The sequence below is a fragment of the Arabidopsis lyrata genome (genome assembly GCF_000004255.2).
Source record: "Arabidopsis lyrata subsp. lyrata unplaced genomic scaffold ARALYscaffold_6, whole genome shotgun sequence".
Classification (NCBI taxonomy): Eukaryota; Viridiplantae; Streptophyta; class Magnoliopsida; order Brassicales; family Brassicaceae; genus Arabidopsis; species Arabidopsis lyrata.
In genome coordinates this window covers 754,842-772,314 of record NW_003302550.1, presented here as the reverse complement: position 1 = coordinate 772,314, position 17,473 = coordinate 754,842, and the positions used below count along the sequence as shown (strand labels likewise).

At 40.0% G+C, this 17,473-nt stretch overlaps 5 protein-coding genes and 1 non-coding gene across 7 annotated transcripts; 3 read left to right on the top strand and 3 right to left on the bottom strand.

Moving 5' to 3' along the window:
- Positions 1-190: 190 nt before the first annotated feature.
- Positions 191-1,780, bottom strand: LOC9307063 (mediator of RNA polymerase II transcription subunit 4). Its single transcript, XM_021023899.1, has one exon. The coding sequence runs from the start codon at positions 1,721-1,723 to the stop codon at positions 437-439; it is 1,287 nt and encodes a 428-aa protein (XP_020879558.1). The 5' UTR covers positions 1,724-1,780; the 3' UTR covers positions 191-436.
- A 144-nt stretch (positions 1,781-1,924) lies between these two features.
- Positions 1,925-5,278, bottom strand: LOC9307062 (protein REVEILLE 4). Of its 2 annotated transcripts, none has more exons than XM_021023903.1 (9): positions 4,983-5,278; positions 4,241-4,298; positions 4,024-4,147; positions 3,776-3,940; positions 3,541-3,666; positions 3,353-3,462; positions 2,937-2,996; positions 2,511-2,613; positions 1,925-2,235 (listed from the first exon to the last, which is right to left on the bottom strand). In XM_021023903.1, exons 1-8 carry the CDS (start codon positions 5,174-5,176, stop codon positions 2,593-2,595), a joined length of 858 nt encoding a protein of 285 aa, XP_020879562.1. In that variant the 5' UTR covers positions 5,177-5,278; the 3' UTR covers positions 1,925-2,235; positions 2,511-2,592. The 2 variants fall into 2 exon arrangements, with proteins under 2 accessions (XP_020879562.1, XP_020879561.1); XM_021023902.1 differs by having other exon boundaries at positions 2,511-2,635; positions 4,983-5,277.
- Positions 5,279-5,439: 161 nt separating this feature from the next.
- On the top strand, positions 5,440-9,738 carry LOC110227903 (pentatricopeptide repeat-containing protein At5g02830, chloroplastic). The gene is made up of 12 exons (XM_021023897.1): positions 5,440-6,141; positions 6,232-6,319; positions 6,440-6,644; positions 6,751-6,858; positions 6,969-7,133; positions 7,219-7,806; positions 7,999-8,064; positions 8,162-8,242; positions 8,511-8,608; positions 8,724-8,928; positions 9,030-9,090; positions 9,266-9,738. Exons 1-12 carry the CDS (start codon positions 5,562-5,564, stop codon positions 9,583-9,585), a joined length of 2,565 nt encoding a protein of 854 aa, XP_020879556.1. The 5' UTR covers positions 5,440-5,561; the 3' UTR covers positions 9,586-9,738.
- On the bottom strand, positions 9,658-11,520 carry LOC9309136 (DNA topoisomerase 6 subunit A). Its single transcript, XM_021023900.1, has 2 exons — positions 10,877-11,520; positions 9,658-10,681 (listed from the first exon to the last, which is right to left on the bottom strand). The coding sequence occupies exons 1-2, from the start codon at positions 11,405-11,407 to the stop codon at positions 9,929-9,931; spliced, it is 1,284 nt and encodes a 427-aa protein (XP_020879559.1). The 5' UTR covers positions 11,408-11,520; the 3' UTR covers positions 9,658-9,928.
- A 436-nt stretch (positions 11,521-11,956) lies between these two features.
- TRNAS-UGA lies at positions 11,957-12,038 on the top strand. Its single transcript has one exon. It is a non-coding gene; the product is annotated as a tRNA-Ser (tRNA).
- A 393-nt stretch (positions 12,039-12,431) lies between these two features.
- On the top strand, positions 12,432-16,714 carry LOC9309135 (two-component response regulator-like APRR7). The gene is made up of 9 exons (XM_002873021.2): positions 12,432-12,698; positions 12,969-13,317; positions 13,487-13,648; positions 13,806-13,939; positions 14,105-14,269; positions 14,338-14,512; positions 14,612-15,059; positions 15,157-15,823; positions 16,237-16,714. Exons 2-9 carry the CDS (start codon positions 12,987-12,989, stop codon positions 16,354-16,356), a joined length of 2,202 nt encoding a protein of 733 aa, XP_002873067.1. The 5' UTR covers positions 12,432-12,698; positions 12,969-12,986; the 3' UTR covers positions 16,357-16,714.
- The last annotated feature ends 759 nt before the right edge of the window (positions 16,715-17,473 follow it).

The following is a 17,473-nucleotide window of genomic DNA, read 5'->3' as shown; positions in this document are numbered from 1 at the left end:
GAGGCCTTAAGACACATGTGTTTTGAGTATGTGTGACCTAAGAGGGATTTTACTTTGTAAGGAGATCGATCCAAAATGTCATCAAGTTGCATAACCAGTTGAACATTCTGAATTTTACTATAATTTGGAAATTTCACCTGTGTTATTGTTGAAACAAGATTTACAACAATCCAACTTTCTTCAAAAATACTTAGAAAAAAGATGACCAATAACTCTGTAAACTGAATTAGAATCCAGGGTTTCGTAAGAAACAATCTTGATACATCAAAGATACTGATAACGATGAAGCATATACTACTTAACATCTATCCACATAAAGACATTGCTAAAACAAAACAAAACCAAGTAGAAAATTTCACTCAAACTTGATCAAGAATTAGCAGTAACATTGGTCAATTATTACCTTAGTAGAGTGCATCATCAATTACAATGTTGATCAATCCTCGTCATCTGAGCTTGCATCATCGCTGCTGTAATCACTGCTATCATCATCCTCCAAGATGTCAAGTTGAACAGCTCGGACCTGTATGACATCAGGCGGTCTGTGAAGTCCCTGAGGAGGTCGCATATGCTGCTGATCCTCCGCTCTAGGTGCAGCAATTGACTCCAATGGCGGTAACACAACCGGGTCACCTGGTTTCCATCCAGGAGGTGGCAATGGTAAATCTCTTGGTAATTCGACTGGCATTCCTGGTTTCCATCCTGAAGGAACTGCGATATTCGGCGGAAGCAGGTTATGAATTGCAGAGATATCCATAGCTTCTGGTGGTGGTGGTGGTGGCTCAATGAGTGCTTCAACCTTCTTCTCCATGTTTTCTACTGTTTTCGGCAGACCGATATCAAGATCGGCGAAAGCATAGAGCTGAGAAGCTCTCATTTGTTCGTCTTGTGGAGCTGGTGGTAATGCACCACGGAGAGGTGCTTGCCCTGCACCAAATTCCGGTGGAGCAAATGTGGTGTAGCTAATCTTGTGAGCGTAAGCTAAAATGTCCTTTAGCTTGAGCTGAGACGAAACTGTGGTCGAAGAAGAAGAAGACTCATTATCATTGTCTTCTTCTTCTTCACTCACAATTTTGCTTCGTTTTGGTTTGCGATAATCGGAGTAATCCTCAACAAGCATATCGAGAACACGTTCTGCATCCTTGAGTTTGTTAGCGAACGCGAGAAGAGATGAATCTCTGGATTTGATCTCACGCGCGACCTTCTGCTTCGCGTCCTGCAGATCGAGGATCTCTTGAAGCTCTGTCACGGCTTCGAAGAGCTGAGTCTGGAGGGAATTGAATTGAGAGAGGATCTCCTTCGTGGATGAAGGATTAGGATTTTCAAGCGGCGGAGGCGGTGGTAACGAGTGTGAGGAGAGGAACGAAGGGAGAGAGCCACGGAAAGCTGAGAGCCAGAGAGCTCGATTGGGAGATACGTCGAAGAGCTTAGACGTCAAAACCGCCATCTGCTGGAGAAGAGCTTGAGCTCGCGGTAATGGAGGAAGGAGAGATAGCAAAGCGGAGGATGAAATAGCCGATGCAGCTGAGGCTGAGGAAGCGGCGGCGACGGTGGAGGAAGGGAGTAGATTAGGTTGTTGTTGGATCTGTTGATGCTGAGATTGGGAAGATGAAGAAGAGGTTGGATGGCCATGACGAGTAGGCGTTGGATTTTGTACGGAGGGAGAACCAGGACCTGTTAGCCCTAATCTCGCCGGAGATTGTACGATCTGATGCTGTAGCATCTTCGCCGACGGCGAAGGAATCTCTTAAATCCAAGGTAATTTAAGAGAAGAAGCCTCTCTTATCTGTTTTATACAGACTTCGCAAACCTTCGGCATCAATTAGAAGGTTCTAAAGACCCTCCAAAACCATACCAACACGGTTCAATTTCCTAATTAGTTTAGTGGTTTTCGATGAATTGTTGTTATAACAGAGACAAAACCTGGACGTTAACGCTTGATACAAAGAACAATACAACATAGTTATGTATCTCACTTATGAGTTAAGTAACAATTTGCTAGTGCCTTACATAGCTTTTTTAACCAATCAGAAGAAGAGGTAGAGAAACTTACATATTACAAAACGCATGAACAAATAATTATCAAAAAGAAGATACAATTGGTAACCATTTTCTACACACACATACATATATCTACCATTCACTCGACTGGTTCTGACCGAAACTGCATATGTTCCTTTTGTTTGCGACGACGACTCAGTTATGTTCTCCTCAGACAACAACCGTAAGAAGCATCTGACACAATCACCATATACAGAGATTAGATAGCAGTTTGGTGAGACTGTAAGAGCCATAGTTTTAAAACCTTAAGGGAAGTGTAATCAGAATAATAGCAGCTAAGCTGAGATTCTAACAGTTATGATCTACAGATGAGGAACACTAGGGTGAAAACCTTAGAGAACTGTGGTGTTAGGCTTCGATATAATGTTATTAAGTCAATACCAACGTTCTTATTATACCAAAGTGATTTTATATTGGTGTTGGAGGGTGAGATATAAAACCACACTTACTTGATAGCTGGTAGACAGTTGTTGCAAGCAAGAATTCGTCAAGAAGATATATAACTTGTTGAGTGCACTAACAGCTAAGAGCTCAAGTGTTCATGACCTTCCTCTGCAGCATCAACATATTCAGACTAAGTTATGGTTAGATTACATTTGTTCCAAGAAATAAATCCAGAACCAACAGTTGATGTGTGAATATAAGAGATATATATCTCAAAGAGCACAACAATCTTCATTTAATCATTGGAGTGGTTAAAGAAGTAACACAAACTAAGGGCGAACTAGTTTTAAATTCTTTAGTTAAATTTCAAGGCAGATAGTCAGTAGATCTGTTAGCTGTAAGAGACTTTTTTCCACTCAGTCTTAACACGAAAAGACAAATGTGCCTCACATGCTCAACGATCACAGAGTAATGATAAAATTAACACTTACAGCAGGTTCGAAGTCAGGGTTTGACAAGTTCACTGTGAGGTTTCTCATCAACAGCAGAACCTGAAAGACAAACTGTGATTAGTGACGGATACTGGAAAAAGAACAATCACTGACAGCTACAAATAGGTACCATGACACCTAAAAACTGACCCATGATTGTAAAACCCCATTATTGGACCAACATCTCCATAGAATCATGGTACCAATCAAATTTTGAAACGGAATCTATAGATACATCCTTTATTAAATTCAGCTGTAAGAGAAGATATAGATTCACGAGTTGGAAACACCAAAAAGCCTAAGTACGGTAGCAGAAAGGGAGCTCAAAGAAGAAGCCTCATTCAAGTAGAAGCATAAATGATGGATATGCTGCCACACACATCATTTAATCTAAAGGCAAGTAAGCTCCAACTCACAGTTTCAAAATTTATAGGATCCATTTCCTTGAGCTTTTTCATGCGGCCTTTGCTGTCAGGATCGAAGACACTCCCAATGAAGTTATAAACCTCAGCAAAATCAGGAAGACCTGCAAAGCAACCATTATAACAGTGTCCACCATAAAATGAAAACTCAGAAATAGTCCCTCAATTGTTCAGATAATTACCATGCATTGAGGGAGCTTGTTTCACCACTCTTAAACCCTTAGAATCTGATAGTGTTCTGCTTGAGCTTCCAATACCAGATGCTGAAGGACTAGTTTCACTTATCATGCCATTTGATCCAACAACAACTGAAACAATGATATTGTAAGCCGCATTTAGCATATGACACTTCAGCAGATAGAGTAACTCGAATACCAAAACAAAACACAAAAACTGAGTACAGATGAGAACGCATGCCTTCTGCTCCACAAAGGGTATCAAGTTCAAGTTCATCTTCTGGTGGAATAACCCCAGTTACGGCTATGTTTAGCAATGCAGAGGTATCATCATCCCATGAAGTATATCCAGGCAGGTTATTTATTTGAGTAGGAAAGGACATGGAAACGTGTAGCGACATTTGAGCTGCAGATTTGAGTTGAACTCAGATTAATTAAATGTTACTCCATCTGTCCACCCAAAGTAATATCTATTACAATAGAACTAACCATTCTTCGATGCCTTTTGAGGATATGGATGAGCAGCTTTGCGCTTAGGCCTAGGGGGTGGCACATGTGCTAAAGTCCCATTTTTCTGGACCTTTAGAAAGTATTTTTGGGCATGGCTCCTGATCTGCAGTAAATCAAACAGGCACAGGAAGATTGAGTGGAGAAGTGTGCCAAGGTTGTATATTAAACCAAAAATCCAAAGAAGCTGATCTCAAACCTGAATGACTGTCTTTGAACCAACAAAATCTTCTATCTTTTTCCAGTCACGATCAAACCTAAGGACACAAGAAAATTGTCAGCAACAAAGTAAGATTCTTTTTCAGAAAAAGAGAGAGAAGCCTTTCACACACAAAAGAGCAATGTAACATTTGGAAGTAACGATCCATTACCAAATTCTGACCTGTAGTTTAGGACTTATTGGAAATTGGTTTCATGCATAGCTCAAAAAGCTGACTTGTATGAAGCTTTTTCAGTTCTCATGTTGAATATTTTCAATAAAGAAAGATACGATTTCTGAAGAATCCCACTTTTTATGCAGAAACCAGATGCCAAGTCCTCTCTATTGAATCATTTTGGCAACCTAAAATATGCTTAAGCTATACTTCGGGTTTATGAGAAAAAACATTCATCAGCTATTAATATAAACTCTGGTCTATCTAATATACAATCTAACCTAACCAATCAAAAAAGACATTGTTGCTTCTGCAGAATCCAGTTACATAGGCAAAAACTCCAGATGAATCTACCACATAACCAAACTTCGATCTGATAAAAGTTTATCACTTTATCAACCCTAACATAACATTTTAACAAATGGGCCAACTTCACGGATCAAGTAGTATAATTTATCATAGATGAAGCAAATTAAGCGAAATTACGCAAAATTCAGCTAAAATTAGAGCTTCCAGAAACGCACAGAAACAGTAAACCAAATTGCTGGTGGAAGAAAGTAAAATTACAATTGAAGAGCTTCCAGAAACTTATCGTGTTCGCCTTCAGTCCAACTCTCTCTAGACTTGGTGATTGTGTAAGCTTTCCTCACCTTCTTCTCCGGTGCTTCCCCAGCTTCCGTCGTTGTCAACGTCGTCTCTGTAGCATCTGTAGAAGTTTCCGACGGTAGTACTTCGGCGACCACCGGATTGCTTGAAGTCATATCGTCTTTTTTATTCAAGATAGCGATCGTCTAGAGAGAGAGAGTGAAGAGAGAAGGGGTTAGAGAGAGAAATGACGACGATATCCACATGGCGGGCAAAAAGTTGGTGTCAAATATGTGGAGACGCTTCACTTGCAATTTTAGGCCATCCATTTTTTCTCCTTTTTCTTTTTATATTTCTTAAATGTTTTATAATCAAAGTACCAAATCGGTTTAGACATACCGGTGTATTTTAACACGACAAATCCGGTCCGGTTCGGGAGTTGTAAAAATAGCCTTTCAAATCCAATCCATTTAATTTACATGAAGAAAAAAAAAAAATAGAAAACCAGAAAAACTGAGCCACACTGATGATGATGATGATGATTCCAACCGTTGGCGAGGAATGAGAGACCTTGTCATCGTCTTTGGCTCCTCCTCCGCAATAACTAATCCTCACCATCACCACCGTCGCTGTTACGCCACAGCACCAGAGCCAAACCGAAAAACTAAATCCAATTCTTCTTTCACCAAGCTACTTCCGTCACTACCGCAGCAACACTCACCTTCTCCTGCTCCAGTTTCCGCGAGTCATTCTCTCTCTAATCACTTCTCTAAGGTCGTAAGATGGATTCCAGATGGCTCGTTGGAGTATTACGCTGATTTCGCCTCGAAGCTCGCTGAGGATGGCCGAATTGAGGACGTCGCTCTCATCGCCGAGACTTTGGCTGCAGAGTCCGGAACTAATGTGGCACGTTTCGCTTCCATGGTTGATTATGATCTCTTATCGAAAGGGATTTCGTCGAATCTTCGACAAGGTAAGATTGAGAGCGTTGTTTACACTTTGAAGAGAATTGAGAAGGTAGGGATTGCTCCATTGGACCTTGTCGATGAAACGTCTGTGAAACTAATGAGGAAACAGTTTCGTGCAATGGCTAACTCTTTGCAAGTGGAGAAAGCTATTGACCTAATGGAGATTCTTGCCGGTAAATACTATATCAATCTTGCTGTTACACTGTGATTTTAGACTAGACTTTGATTGAACTCTTGAATTGAGTGGCTGCTTCTTATTTCAGGTCTCGGATTCAAAATCAAAGAGCTGGTGGATCCTTTTGATGTTGTAAAGAGTTGTGTTGACGTTTCCAATCCTCAATTAGCTATTAGGTAAGGCTTGTTTACACTCCCCACATAACGATTCAGGTTAATGGTTTTGAAATTCAGAAAGTAACCACGAGATTGCTGAATATAGTGTGCTGATAACGATTTGATGAATATGGAATGCAGATACGCATGTCTTTTGCCGCATACAGAGATATTGCTTTGTAGAATTATTCATGGTTTCGGAAAGAAAGGAGATATGGTCTCTGTTATGACAGCATATGAAGCCTGTAAACAGATTTTGGATACTCCTAACATGTATATATGCCGCACTATGATAGATGTTTGTGGCCTGTGTGGGGATTACGTTAAATCGAGGTACATATATGAGGTAATCCCCTGATTATACTGGATGTTTTGCATAACTATCCTTTACGCTCGATTTTGTCTGCCATCCTGCATTTGAGATTTGTAGTTAATTCATAATCTTGTGGCAGGATCTTCTCAAAGAAAACATTAAGCCAAATATTTATGTTATGAACAGTCTAATGAATGTTAATTCCCATGATCTTGGGTACACACTAAAAGTATACAAGGATATGAAGGTATGTTCTTTTTTCTGTCTCTTCAATACAAGTATCTGAACTGTCTAGATAGTATTTTCGATTTAGGAGTGGGTATGGACTGACCTTGAAACTCTACATGTCATGGGCAGAAACTTGAAGTTACAGCTGACATGACATCCTACAACATACTACTGAAAACATGTTGCCTGGCTGGACGGGTTGATCTTGCCCAGGATATATACAAAGAAGCAAAACGAATGGAATCTTCCGGATTGTTGAAGTTGGATGCCTTTACGTATTGTACTATTATAAAGGTTATCATCATTTTTTAGGAAATTAAGGTTATCATTTTTTTTGCTTTTGTATCCCCTGAGTCTCTGAATAATGCCTTAAGATCAGGTTTTTGCAGATGCAAAGATGTGGAAATGGGCACTCAAAGTCAAAGATGATATGAAATCTGTTGGTGTAACCCCAAATACTCATACATGGTCGTCATTAATTAGCGCCTGTGCCAATGCAGGTTTAGTAGAGCAGGCAAATCACCTATTTGAAGAAATGCTTGCATCTGGTTGTGAGCCTAATTCTCAATGTTTCAACATCCTACTGCATGCTTGCGTTGAAGCTTGCCAGTATGACCGAGCTTTTCGTCTTTTTCAATCTTGGAAGGGGAGCACAGTTAAGGAAGCTTTATATGTAGATGATAGTAAAGGTGGCATTTCCAGCCAAAATAGATTGAAAAATCATGGTCCTGGGTCTTTGGTGAATAGCAATTCTAATTCACCTTATATCCAAGCTTCAAATAGATTTTGCTTCAAGCCAACAACTGCTACATATAATATACTCTTGAAAGCCTGTGGTACCGATTACTATCGAGGAAAAGAATTGATGGATGAGATGAAGAGCCTAGGTCTTGCACCAAATCAAATAACATGGTCGACTTTGATCGATATGTGTGGTGGTTCAGGCGATGTAGAAGGTGCGGTACGGGTGAGTTAACTTTTCTCTTGAGCTTATTGAAATTATTTATTCAAATCTCTTTCCTAAACAAAGATATAGCATTAAGGTGATCATACTTCTCCAGCTTCTGTTTATAAGCTTCCATATGCATTTATAGTATCATTTGTGGGATTAACGCAGTATGTGATAAGTTCCCTGATAGACATTCTTTTTCCAGCACAGATTTTGAGAACTATGCATTCGGCTGGAACCAGACCTGATGTTGTTGCCTACACAACAGCAATCAAGGTATTAATATCTCTCTTAGTGGTGCCAACATTTCTGCTTTGTTCTTAATTATTGCTCAACTCAAAGGTTTGAAAGTACAATCCTTATTATCTTGCAGATTTGTGCGGAAAATAAAAGTTTGAAGTTGGCATTTTCTTTATTTGAGGAGATGAGGAGATATCAGATAAAGCCAAACTGGGTAATTCTCCTGCTCGAATTGGCTTTGTTTCTTTTTGTCCCTTTCAGCTACTAACTTCCTCCATATATGAAGTTCCCTTTAATGCTGTAAACTTTAACCCTCAGAGAGAATCAGAAGACTGGAATTATCAGTGCTGTGTACAAAATTTTGCATATAAAGTCCTGAAGCTATTATTTGACTAGTCTAAATTGACGGAATGCATGCTAAGACATGGAAGCCGTTTCTCAATTTCTTTCAGCATTTCTCAGTCCAGAAAGTTGTTTCTCAGGTCACTTATAACACACTTCTTAAAGCACGAAGCAAATATGGTTCTTTACTTGAAGTGCGGCAATGCTTGGCCATATATCAGGACATGCGAAAAGCAGGGTAAGAACAATTTACTTTTATGGTCTACTTTTATTTCTCTTCTTGATGGTTCCACATCTTCAGACAAGTGAGGATGCATTCCTTTTTACTCACAAACAACACCACAACACTCCAGGTACAAACCGAACGATCACTTTCTCAAGGAACTTATTGAAGAGTGGTGCGAAGGAGTCATACAGGAAAACGGTCTGAGCCAAGAAGTAAGCGACCAAGAAGGAGATGCAGGGAGACCTGTAAGCCTACTCATTGAAAAAGTAGCTACACACATGCAAGAGAGAACAGCCGGAAACCTTGCAATTGACCTTCAAGGACTTACCAAGGTAAGTTAATGGAGACAATGAAGTATTTTGTGCGCTTGTAATCCTATCAATTCAACTCCTTAAGCAATATGCCCATGTCAAACTTTTGCATCCATTTACAGATTGAGGCTCGACTTGTTGTTCTAGCAGTTTTGCGAATGATCAAGGAAGACTATATGCGTGGTAAGATTCGACCAATACCATTCTCTCTCTTGCATTACCTTTTTTGAATCGGTAAACATTTCAAACGGAACAGCATACAAGCAGCTTAGGGTAGGACTAAAATCACATGTGGTTTAGGTTTGTGCCAATAGAGACTAAAAAGCACACTTGTAACTAACTGAATCTCCCTTTGCAGGTGATGTTGTAATAGATGATGTGTTGATTATCCTAGGAACCGGTGAAGCAAATTCCGATTCAGGAAAGCAAGAGATTACTGTGAAAGAAGCGCTAGTGAAGCTTCTACAAGATGAATTGTCTCTTGTGGTTCTTCCTGCTGGACCAAAAAGTATCAAACAGGATGCACACTGTGTGGATGATGCAAAACAAGATACAGTGCATACGCTAGAGACCACTACGTCACTTGTTAGTATATCCTCAACAAGGAGACCTGCGATTCTGGAGAGATTGATGGTGACAAAGGCGTCTCTGTATAAGTGGTTGCAGCGCAAAAAGTAGCTGCTTCCGACTAGTCAATCATCTTTGTATTCTATGCTAATTCAAAGTAATTTTCAAACTAAATTGCAGAAAAGAATAAGGAAAGATTGCATATAATCTCAATGCGCATACAGTATTGTGTACCTTCTAAATAAACAAAAGAGCTCTTTTTCCCTTTGTATCTAAAGGTTAATCAGCTACCTTCCCAGTTCTGTGTAGATTCAAACCATAAATTCAAACCAAATTCCAACGGTTGCAACCATTCACATGCTAGGAAACAAGCAATTACATTATCAGAAACTCGAAATCTGTAGCGTGCACTTGTTGGTGTCTCTAATTGAACAGGAAGACAGCAACCTGATGATCAGAGCCAATCCTGTTGCTGCAGTTTCAGGGGCAAGTAAACCTCTGATAAATACTGGAAACCAAAAGAGCTCAACGCCTGAATCTCAGCCTTCTGCTTTGTTTTCACCATCAGGTTAAGTTCTTCAACCCACCCGGGGTTTTTCTTCACGAAATCTTCCTCTAGCATATCCTTCCCGGTCTTAATATCCTGCTCAGTCATTGGCAGCCTACACTGTTCAGGTATCTTATACTTGTCCAAATCACTGGGCCTGATTCCAAGCCACTTAATATCTGGTGTAGTCAAATTTGCACTATCATAAGACATATTCTTCGACCCACATCCATATACTGACAAGATCTTCAACCCGTAAGGATCACTATCCACCAAGGCAAGCACTGGAAGCTTAAGCTCCATTTTCATTTTCCTCAAGAACAGCCTTGTAGCTACATCGGGCTGGCCTTTTGCAGTCACGATGATACAAGGGAACCGGTTATAGAATCTGTCTTCAGCTAACCTCATATAAGCTGCATCTTTTTCAACTAAGAGTATGAACATAGCATCACTCTGCATATCTCCAACCCGGTCGATGTTTGGTGGAATGGCTTTCCCACCCATCCCCATCTTTGTGCAATCTATCATATCTCCATTGTCACTGAATATGAGCCTTCCCACCACCACTCCTTTCTCTGCTGCAATTACATTGAGGCTTGACCTTGTGCAACCGAGCATACATGAGACATCATCCAACACAGCATCACTCTGTGTCTGGTCCTGAAAATTCAGTAAGGTTGCAAATTGGTTCAAAACCTTCCAAAAACCAAACTTTCTTTGATTAACTACACAGAATCAATGCTAGAACTTTTAATTCGGGTTTACAAGAACTGGATCTAAAACGGTGACTATCTTTCTCTATTCAATGAGAACAAAGTAACATCTCAAGTAAAATTGAAAGCAAGAAGAACCTACCTGGAAAAGCTTAACGTCGGTGTAGAAGAGATCACGCTTAGTGACATGAATGTTCCTGAGGCAGAGTTGGTGGATAAGGGCAAGGATACGAGTGGTGATGGTGGTTTTCCTGACAGAAGAAACGGAGGCAAATGGCCGGAGGGTGGATTTGTCTTTTAACACAATACGGTCGAGCTCCGGGACATACAGCTGATTCGAGGCGGCGCGTGAAGGAACACTGAAGGAAAAGCCATCGCCGGCGAGAATGGAACGGGCGATCTGGACGATGACTGTCTCTATCTCTGTCTGCACGGAGGAGAGTGAGAGATCTGCGACTTCACGACAGGAAGATGAGAGAGAGAGATCAGCTAGGGTTAGTGGTTTCGATGAAGAGGAGGAGGCACCGCCAGCTCCGGCGGCGGCTTTGATAGAAGAGGAAATATATGATTTGAGAAGCTCCGTGATAACGTCGTCTGATTCCAGAATGCTTTTGAAAGGAAGTTCCTCCGCCTCGTCATCTTTTGATCGCTTTCGCTTCTTCTTATCCGCCATCTGTAGATAGCGACGACGACGGAGACGCGGCGGCCCAGAGAGTTCTGGTACTAACGGTGGCGGGAAAATTTACTCTTTTAGGTCAACGTATCTCGTGAATGTTATCTTTAGGATAAAAAGGCATCATCTTATATTAGCCATTACATCAAATCATTGAACCGGTTATAAATTGGTTCAATGGGCGCGGGTTGGTTTGTTTTAAATTAACTACAATCACTTGAACCGGTTATAATTTAAAGCTTGTAAACCGATTTTGCAAGAGAAATCCATAAATTTAAAGCATTTTCAGAAATCCATAAATTTAAAGCATTTTCAGATATCCAAAAAATTTGCAAGAGAAGAAATTCGATTCTGTTTAACGCTAGTTTGGTTTGGTTTAATTAAAGAAAAACATATAACCATTGGTTGAATTATGAGCTTTTTACCAAACATTAGGGGTACACTTCGGTTATTCGATTCAACAAAATGTTGGGTCAATGTATCCCGTGAATTTTCTAGGCTAATTATACAAGAATTTATATAGTTAATTAATTGTGATTCTAATAAGATGTCGATATGTCCGAGTGGTTAAGGAGATAGACTTGAAATCTATTGGGCTTCGCCCGCGCAGGTTCGAACCCTGCTGTCGACGATTCTTTTTAAATATTTTTTATTGGGGTTAAAAGCTTTTCTTACGGCCCATATGTTAAGCCCAGTATTAAACACTATCTATAAAATCTTTAAACGCTAGTATCTTCCGCCAAAATCTAATCAACGGTCCAGATGAGTTTACCATTTGACGTTTTCCTCCACCATTCCACGTGTCAGTTCAGAAAGATCTCAGATCTGCCACTAGCCTCCTGAACGACTGTTTTTGATATATCGTCCACCTCAGCAATCCTCGCCAATATATGATGTGGAAATATCCGATCTGACGTGGAATTCTCGAACGTTCGGGGCCTCTAGTTTTGTCCACGTCAGAAATTACGATTTTTTAATTTCTTTCTTTTTTTTTTTGCCCGAGACAAATCTTTCTAATATCTATCTATCTCCGGAAAAATAAAAATCGGTGGCTTATGGTCGTCTCCGATTTCCACTCTCTGGGAGACAGAAAAACCTCATAATCACAAAAATTGTTCACTGTGTTTATCTTCTTTCTAAAGCTCTAAGAACCTTCGATTCTTAATTCTGTGTATCGGTTTGAATTCCTTGTTTCTTCTTTCCCAACCGTTAGCTGATTGTGCTAGATCCATTTTTCTGGTGATTGATGCAACTTTTGGAGCTCGATTCTTCGTTATAGGATTTGATTATAGTAAGATCAGTACTCTCTTGGAATTCTGATGGTTTTGTTTGGTTTGTTTGTTTTGTTGTAATTAGTCGAGATTCGGTTTTTAAGTTTTTGATGATTCTTTAAAAATTTACTTGATTGGGTTGGTTTTTTGAAAATTAGTGGTATTGAACTCTTTGTTCTGTTAATCTGAGATATGGTTCGAGTCTAACTCCTTTAGCTATTGCAATCATCGAAATTAGGGTTGTGTTTTTAGTTGAAAAGTGTTTTGATGTTTTGATCATTTGAATTCAGCGAAGCAGAGTTGGTGTGATGAATGTTAACGAGGAGGGGGAGGAGGGTTCACGTTACCCAATCACTGATCGAAAAACCGGAGAGACGAAATTCGATAGGGTTGAGAGTCGGACAGAGAAGCATAGTGAAGAAGAGAAAGTCAATGGAATCACTATGGATGTGAGAAATGGGAGTTCAGGAGCTGGGCAAGGCTCAGGTGGACTTCAAATTCCGTTGTCGCAACAAACAGCGGCAACTGTCTGTTGGGAAAGGTTTCTTCATGTGCGAACAATTAGAGTTCTGCTTGTGGAAAATGATGACTGCACTCGTTATATTGTTACTGCACTTCTTCGCAATTGTAGCTATGAAGGTCAGTTTTGAAGCCTAGAACTCAATCCGATCTACAATCTATAGCGCATACCTGTACCAGTTTCAGTTTTTTGTGTTCCCCTCGTTGCATTCACTGATCGATAATGAATAGCAACTTTTTTTTGCCATGGGTTTTGTTGGTTGATTGATTATTAACTGTGTCATGGCAGTTGTTGAGGCTTCAAATGGGATACAAGCTTGGAAGGTGTTAGAAGATCTAAACAATCATATTGATATTGTGCTAACAGAGGTGATCATGCCTTACTTATCTGGTATCAGTCTCTTGAGCAAGATTTTGAACCACAAATCTCGTCGGAACATCCCTGTCATCAGTGAGTTCTTTGTCCTTAGTCGTAGTTCTTTTTCCCTGGTCGTTGTGAATAACATTGAGCTCTTTCTTTTGAAGTTACACAATTTGTTGAGTCTTCTCTAGCTTATGTTGGAAGTAGATGCTTTTAACTACATTCCCCTGTGAGATTTGTGTTGCAGTGATGTCATCTCATGACTCAATGGGGCTGGTCTTTAAGTGCTTATCGAAAGGAGCAGTTGACTTTCTTGTTAAGCCAATAAGAAAAAACGAGCTTAAGATCCTTTGGCAGCATGTTTGGAGAAGATGCCAAAGTGTATGTCCTTGCTCATATATGATTAGTCTGAAAAACTGTTGGTCTTTGTTTTTATCCATTTGATGTACAACTGGTGATAAGTAGTAAACTAGAAAGTCATGGTCTAATTGTGGATTAGTATCTACTTTTTGGTTTCTCATGGTTTTCCATGTTTCTTGTTCACAGTCTAGCGGTAGTGGAAGTGAGAGCGGAACGCATCAAACTCAAAAGTCTGTGAAATCAAAGAGTATTAGAAAATCTGATCACGATTCGAGAAGCAGTGGTGAGAATGAAAATGGGAGCATTGGCCTGAATGCTAGTGATGGAAGTAGTGATGGGAGTGGCGCTCAGGTAAGACGAATGTGCAATACCGAACATCTGGGTTTTGTTGGTTGATTGATATACTCCTTTTTATTCAGAGCTCTTGGACGAAAAAAGCTGTGGAGGTTGATGACAGTCCACGAGCGGTATCTCTATGGGATCGAGTCGATAGCACTTGCGCCCAAGTGGTACATTCTAACCCTGAGTTCCCAAGTAATCAGTTGGTTGCACCACCTGCTGAGAAGGAGACTCAAGAACAGGATGATAAATTTGGTAATGAAAGGAAACTGTGATCTCCTAGTTTCTTCCATACTTTTCTCTAAACTGAAACTTAAAAACATGATATTGAATGTTTTTTCTTCAATTTTGCAGAAGATGTCACAATGGATAGAGACTTGGAGATTAGCATTCGTAGAAATTGTGATCTGGCACTGGAGCCAAAAGATGAACCCCTATCTAAAACTACTGGCATTATGAGACAGGATAATTCATTTGAAAAGAGCTCTAGTAAATGGAAAATGAAAGTTGGAAAAGGACCAGTGGACCTCAGCAGCGAAAGTCCTTCAAGTAAACAAATGCATGAAGATGGAGGCTCGGGTTTTAAAGCCATGTCTAGCCACCTTCAAGATAACAGAGAACCCGAGGCGCTTAACACTCACTTGAAAACTTTAGATTCAAATGAAACTTCTGTCAAAAATTCCGAAGAGCTAATTCACATGGAACATAGTTCAAAGAGGCATAGAGGAACTAAAGATGATGGGACACTAGTTAGGGATGACCGGAATGTGCTGAGGCGTTCAGAGGGCTCAGCTTTCTCAAGGTACTTTCTTAGAATCAAAGGTCTGCTTTTTCTTCCGTATACAACCTTTTGAATGCCTTATTGAAGAAGTATGGGATTGATTGTTGGACTTGTGCAGGTATAATCCAGCCTCAAATGCCAATAAGCTTTCTGGCGGGAACTTAGGAAGCAATTCGCTTCATGATAATAATAGCCAGGATCTTATAAAAAAGACTGAAGCTGCATGTGATTGTCACTCAAACATGAATGAGAGTCTCCCCAATAATCACCGCTCACATGTCGGTAGCAATAACTTTGATATGAGTTCCACGACTGAGAACAACGCTTTCACAAAACCAGGAGCTCCAAAAGTAAGCTCAGCAGGATCTTCATCAGTCAAGCATTCATCGTTTCAGCCTTTACCATGTGATCATCATAATAATCATGCCTCCTATAATCTTGTCCATGTCGCTGAGAGGAAGCTACCGCCACAATGTGGATCCTCAAATGTGTACAACGAAACGATTGAAGGTAACAACAACACAGTGAATTACAGTGTGAATGGTAGTGTATCAGGTAGTGGTCATGGGAGCAATGGGCCATATGGAAGCAGCAATGGTATGAATACTGGAGGAATGAATATGGGAAGTGATAATGGTGCTGGCAAAAATGGAAATGGTGATGGTAGTGGAAGCGGAAGTGGAAGTGGTAGCGGAAACTTGGCGGACGAAAATAAGATCTCTCAAAGGGAAGCTGCTTTGACAAAGTTCCGTCAGAAGAGAAAAGAAAGGTGCTTTAGAAAGAAGGTAAATTCTTGATCAAACCTCTGATTGTTTCAATATTAGAATATTCTAGTGTCTTTTTACGAAGAAAGAAAAAAAGTATTCATGTAAATTGTGAAAGCAAATGCAAACCGCAAATGGAACCTTTTCTTCGATTTGTGTTATGCATTTGGTGTTACAGTTTACAAGAAAAAATGTGGTTCAACATACTAATTTTAACATGTAAACAGAAACGCAAACACTGATAAATTATCAAGGTCTTAATAGCTTATATGCATGCATACATATGTGTTTTTGCTTCCACGACGGTTACAACTCTAGAACCGATATAAATCCATGGTTGAACAAAACCAGTATTTGAAAATTTTGTTAAATGTGTCCGAACGTTTAATGATGATTTGGTTTTTGTTTATGAAAAATGTTTCTCTTCTTCTCAGGTACGATACCAAAGCCGGAAAAAACTAGCGGAACAACGACCTCGTGTCCGTGGCCAATTCGTCCGTAAAATAGCCGCTGCAACGGATGATAATGACATAAAAAACATTGAGGATAGCTAACGGAAAATCTACAAAATCAACTCTATCTCAGCCCAAAAACATGAGTAATGTGCTCATCATCTATCTTATCTATGTATCACATGTTTAACAATTCCCCTTCAAAGTCTGATTCTTTGATAATACTACTATTCAACGAAACGAAGACACTAGGACATTTGATTGTTTGTTATTGTCGTTGTGTGGTCTGGTTTGTGAATTTAGGACGAAGGGTTTGCTTTCATGAGTATACCAGGAGGATATATAGTGAAATCTTTGTAGATGTTGTAAACTTGTAAAACAATAACCCTTGTTTGTATATTTTTGTAGCCGAGCACAATACGGTGTCGTATTTGTATGAAAATTATCTCTTTCAATATCATTAGAGCTTATTAGCGTAAATAAATAGAGATTTTACAAGAATAAAACTGTTAGTTTCATTAGTTAAAAATATTCTCTCTTTTTTAAACAACATTTGAAAAAGGAATAATCTCTTATGTTCAAATGATTGGAAACTATCATGCTGACCACGATTGTTGCTGATAGGCCTGGACAAAAAACCCGTACCCGAGTACCCGAACCGGACTCGACCCGAAAAAACCGGTTCGGGGCGGGTACGGGTATGTGAGTTTTACACTGTTGGGTTCTATAATTGCTTACCTGTGGGTATTGGGTCGGGTTCGGGTTTTACCCGATACCCGATGGTGTAAACCGAAAACCCGATCCGCTTAAATGCCCTTAGGTTTAGTCTCTAACCCGATTAACCTTTTGACTATTTAGCTTCTTCCCTTTGCTCGATTCTAGAACCCTAAACCCGATACCCGATGGTGTAGAAAATGTATTCCACAGTGTAAACGAGTAGAAAATACCCGAACCCGACCCGAAACAAGCAAGAACCGATATTTTCGGGTTTTTACCGGTTCTCAAATCTGATACCCGAACCGACCCGAACCCGACCATACCCGAACCGAAACCGAACCGATGTTTCGAGTTTACCCTATTGGGTCCTATATTACCATACCCGACATACCCGAACCCGATCGGGTTTTACCCGAACCCGACCCGCGGACCCGAATGCCCAGGCCTAGTTGCTGATTTAAATTTTGTGTTGTTGAAAAGAAAATAAAATTTCATGGGGTAG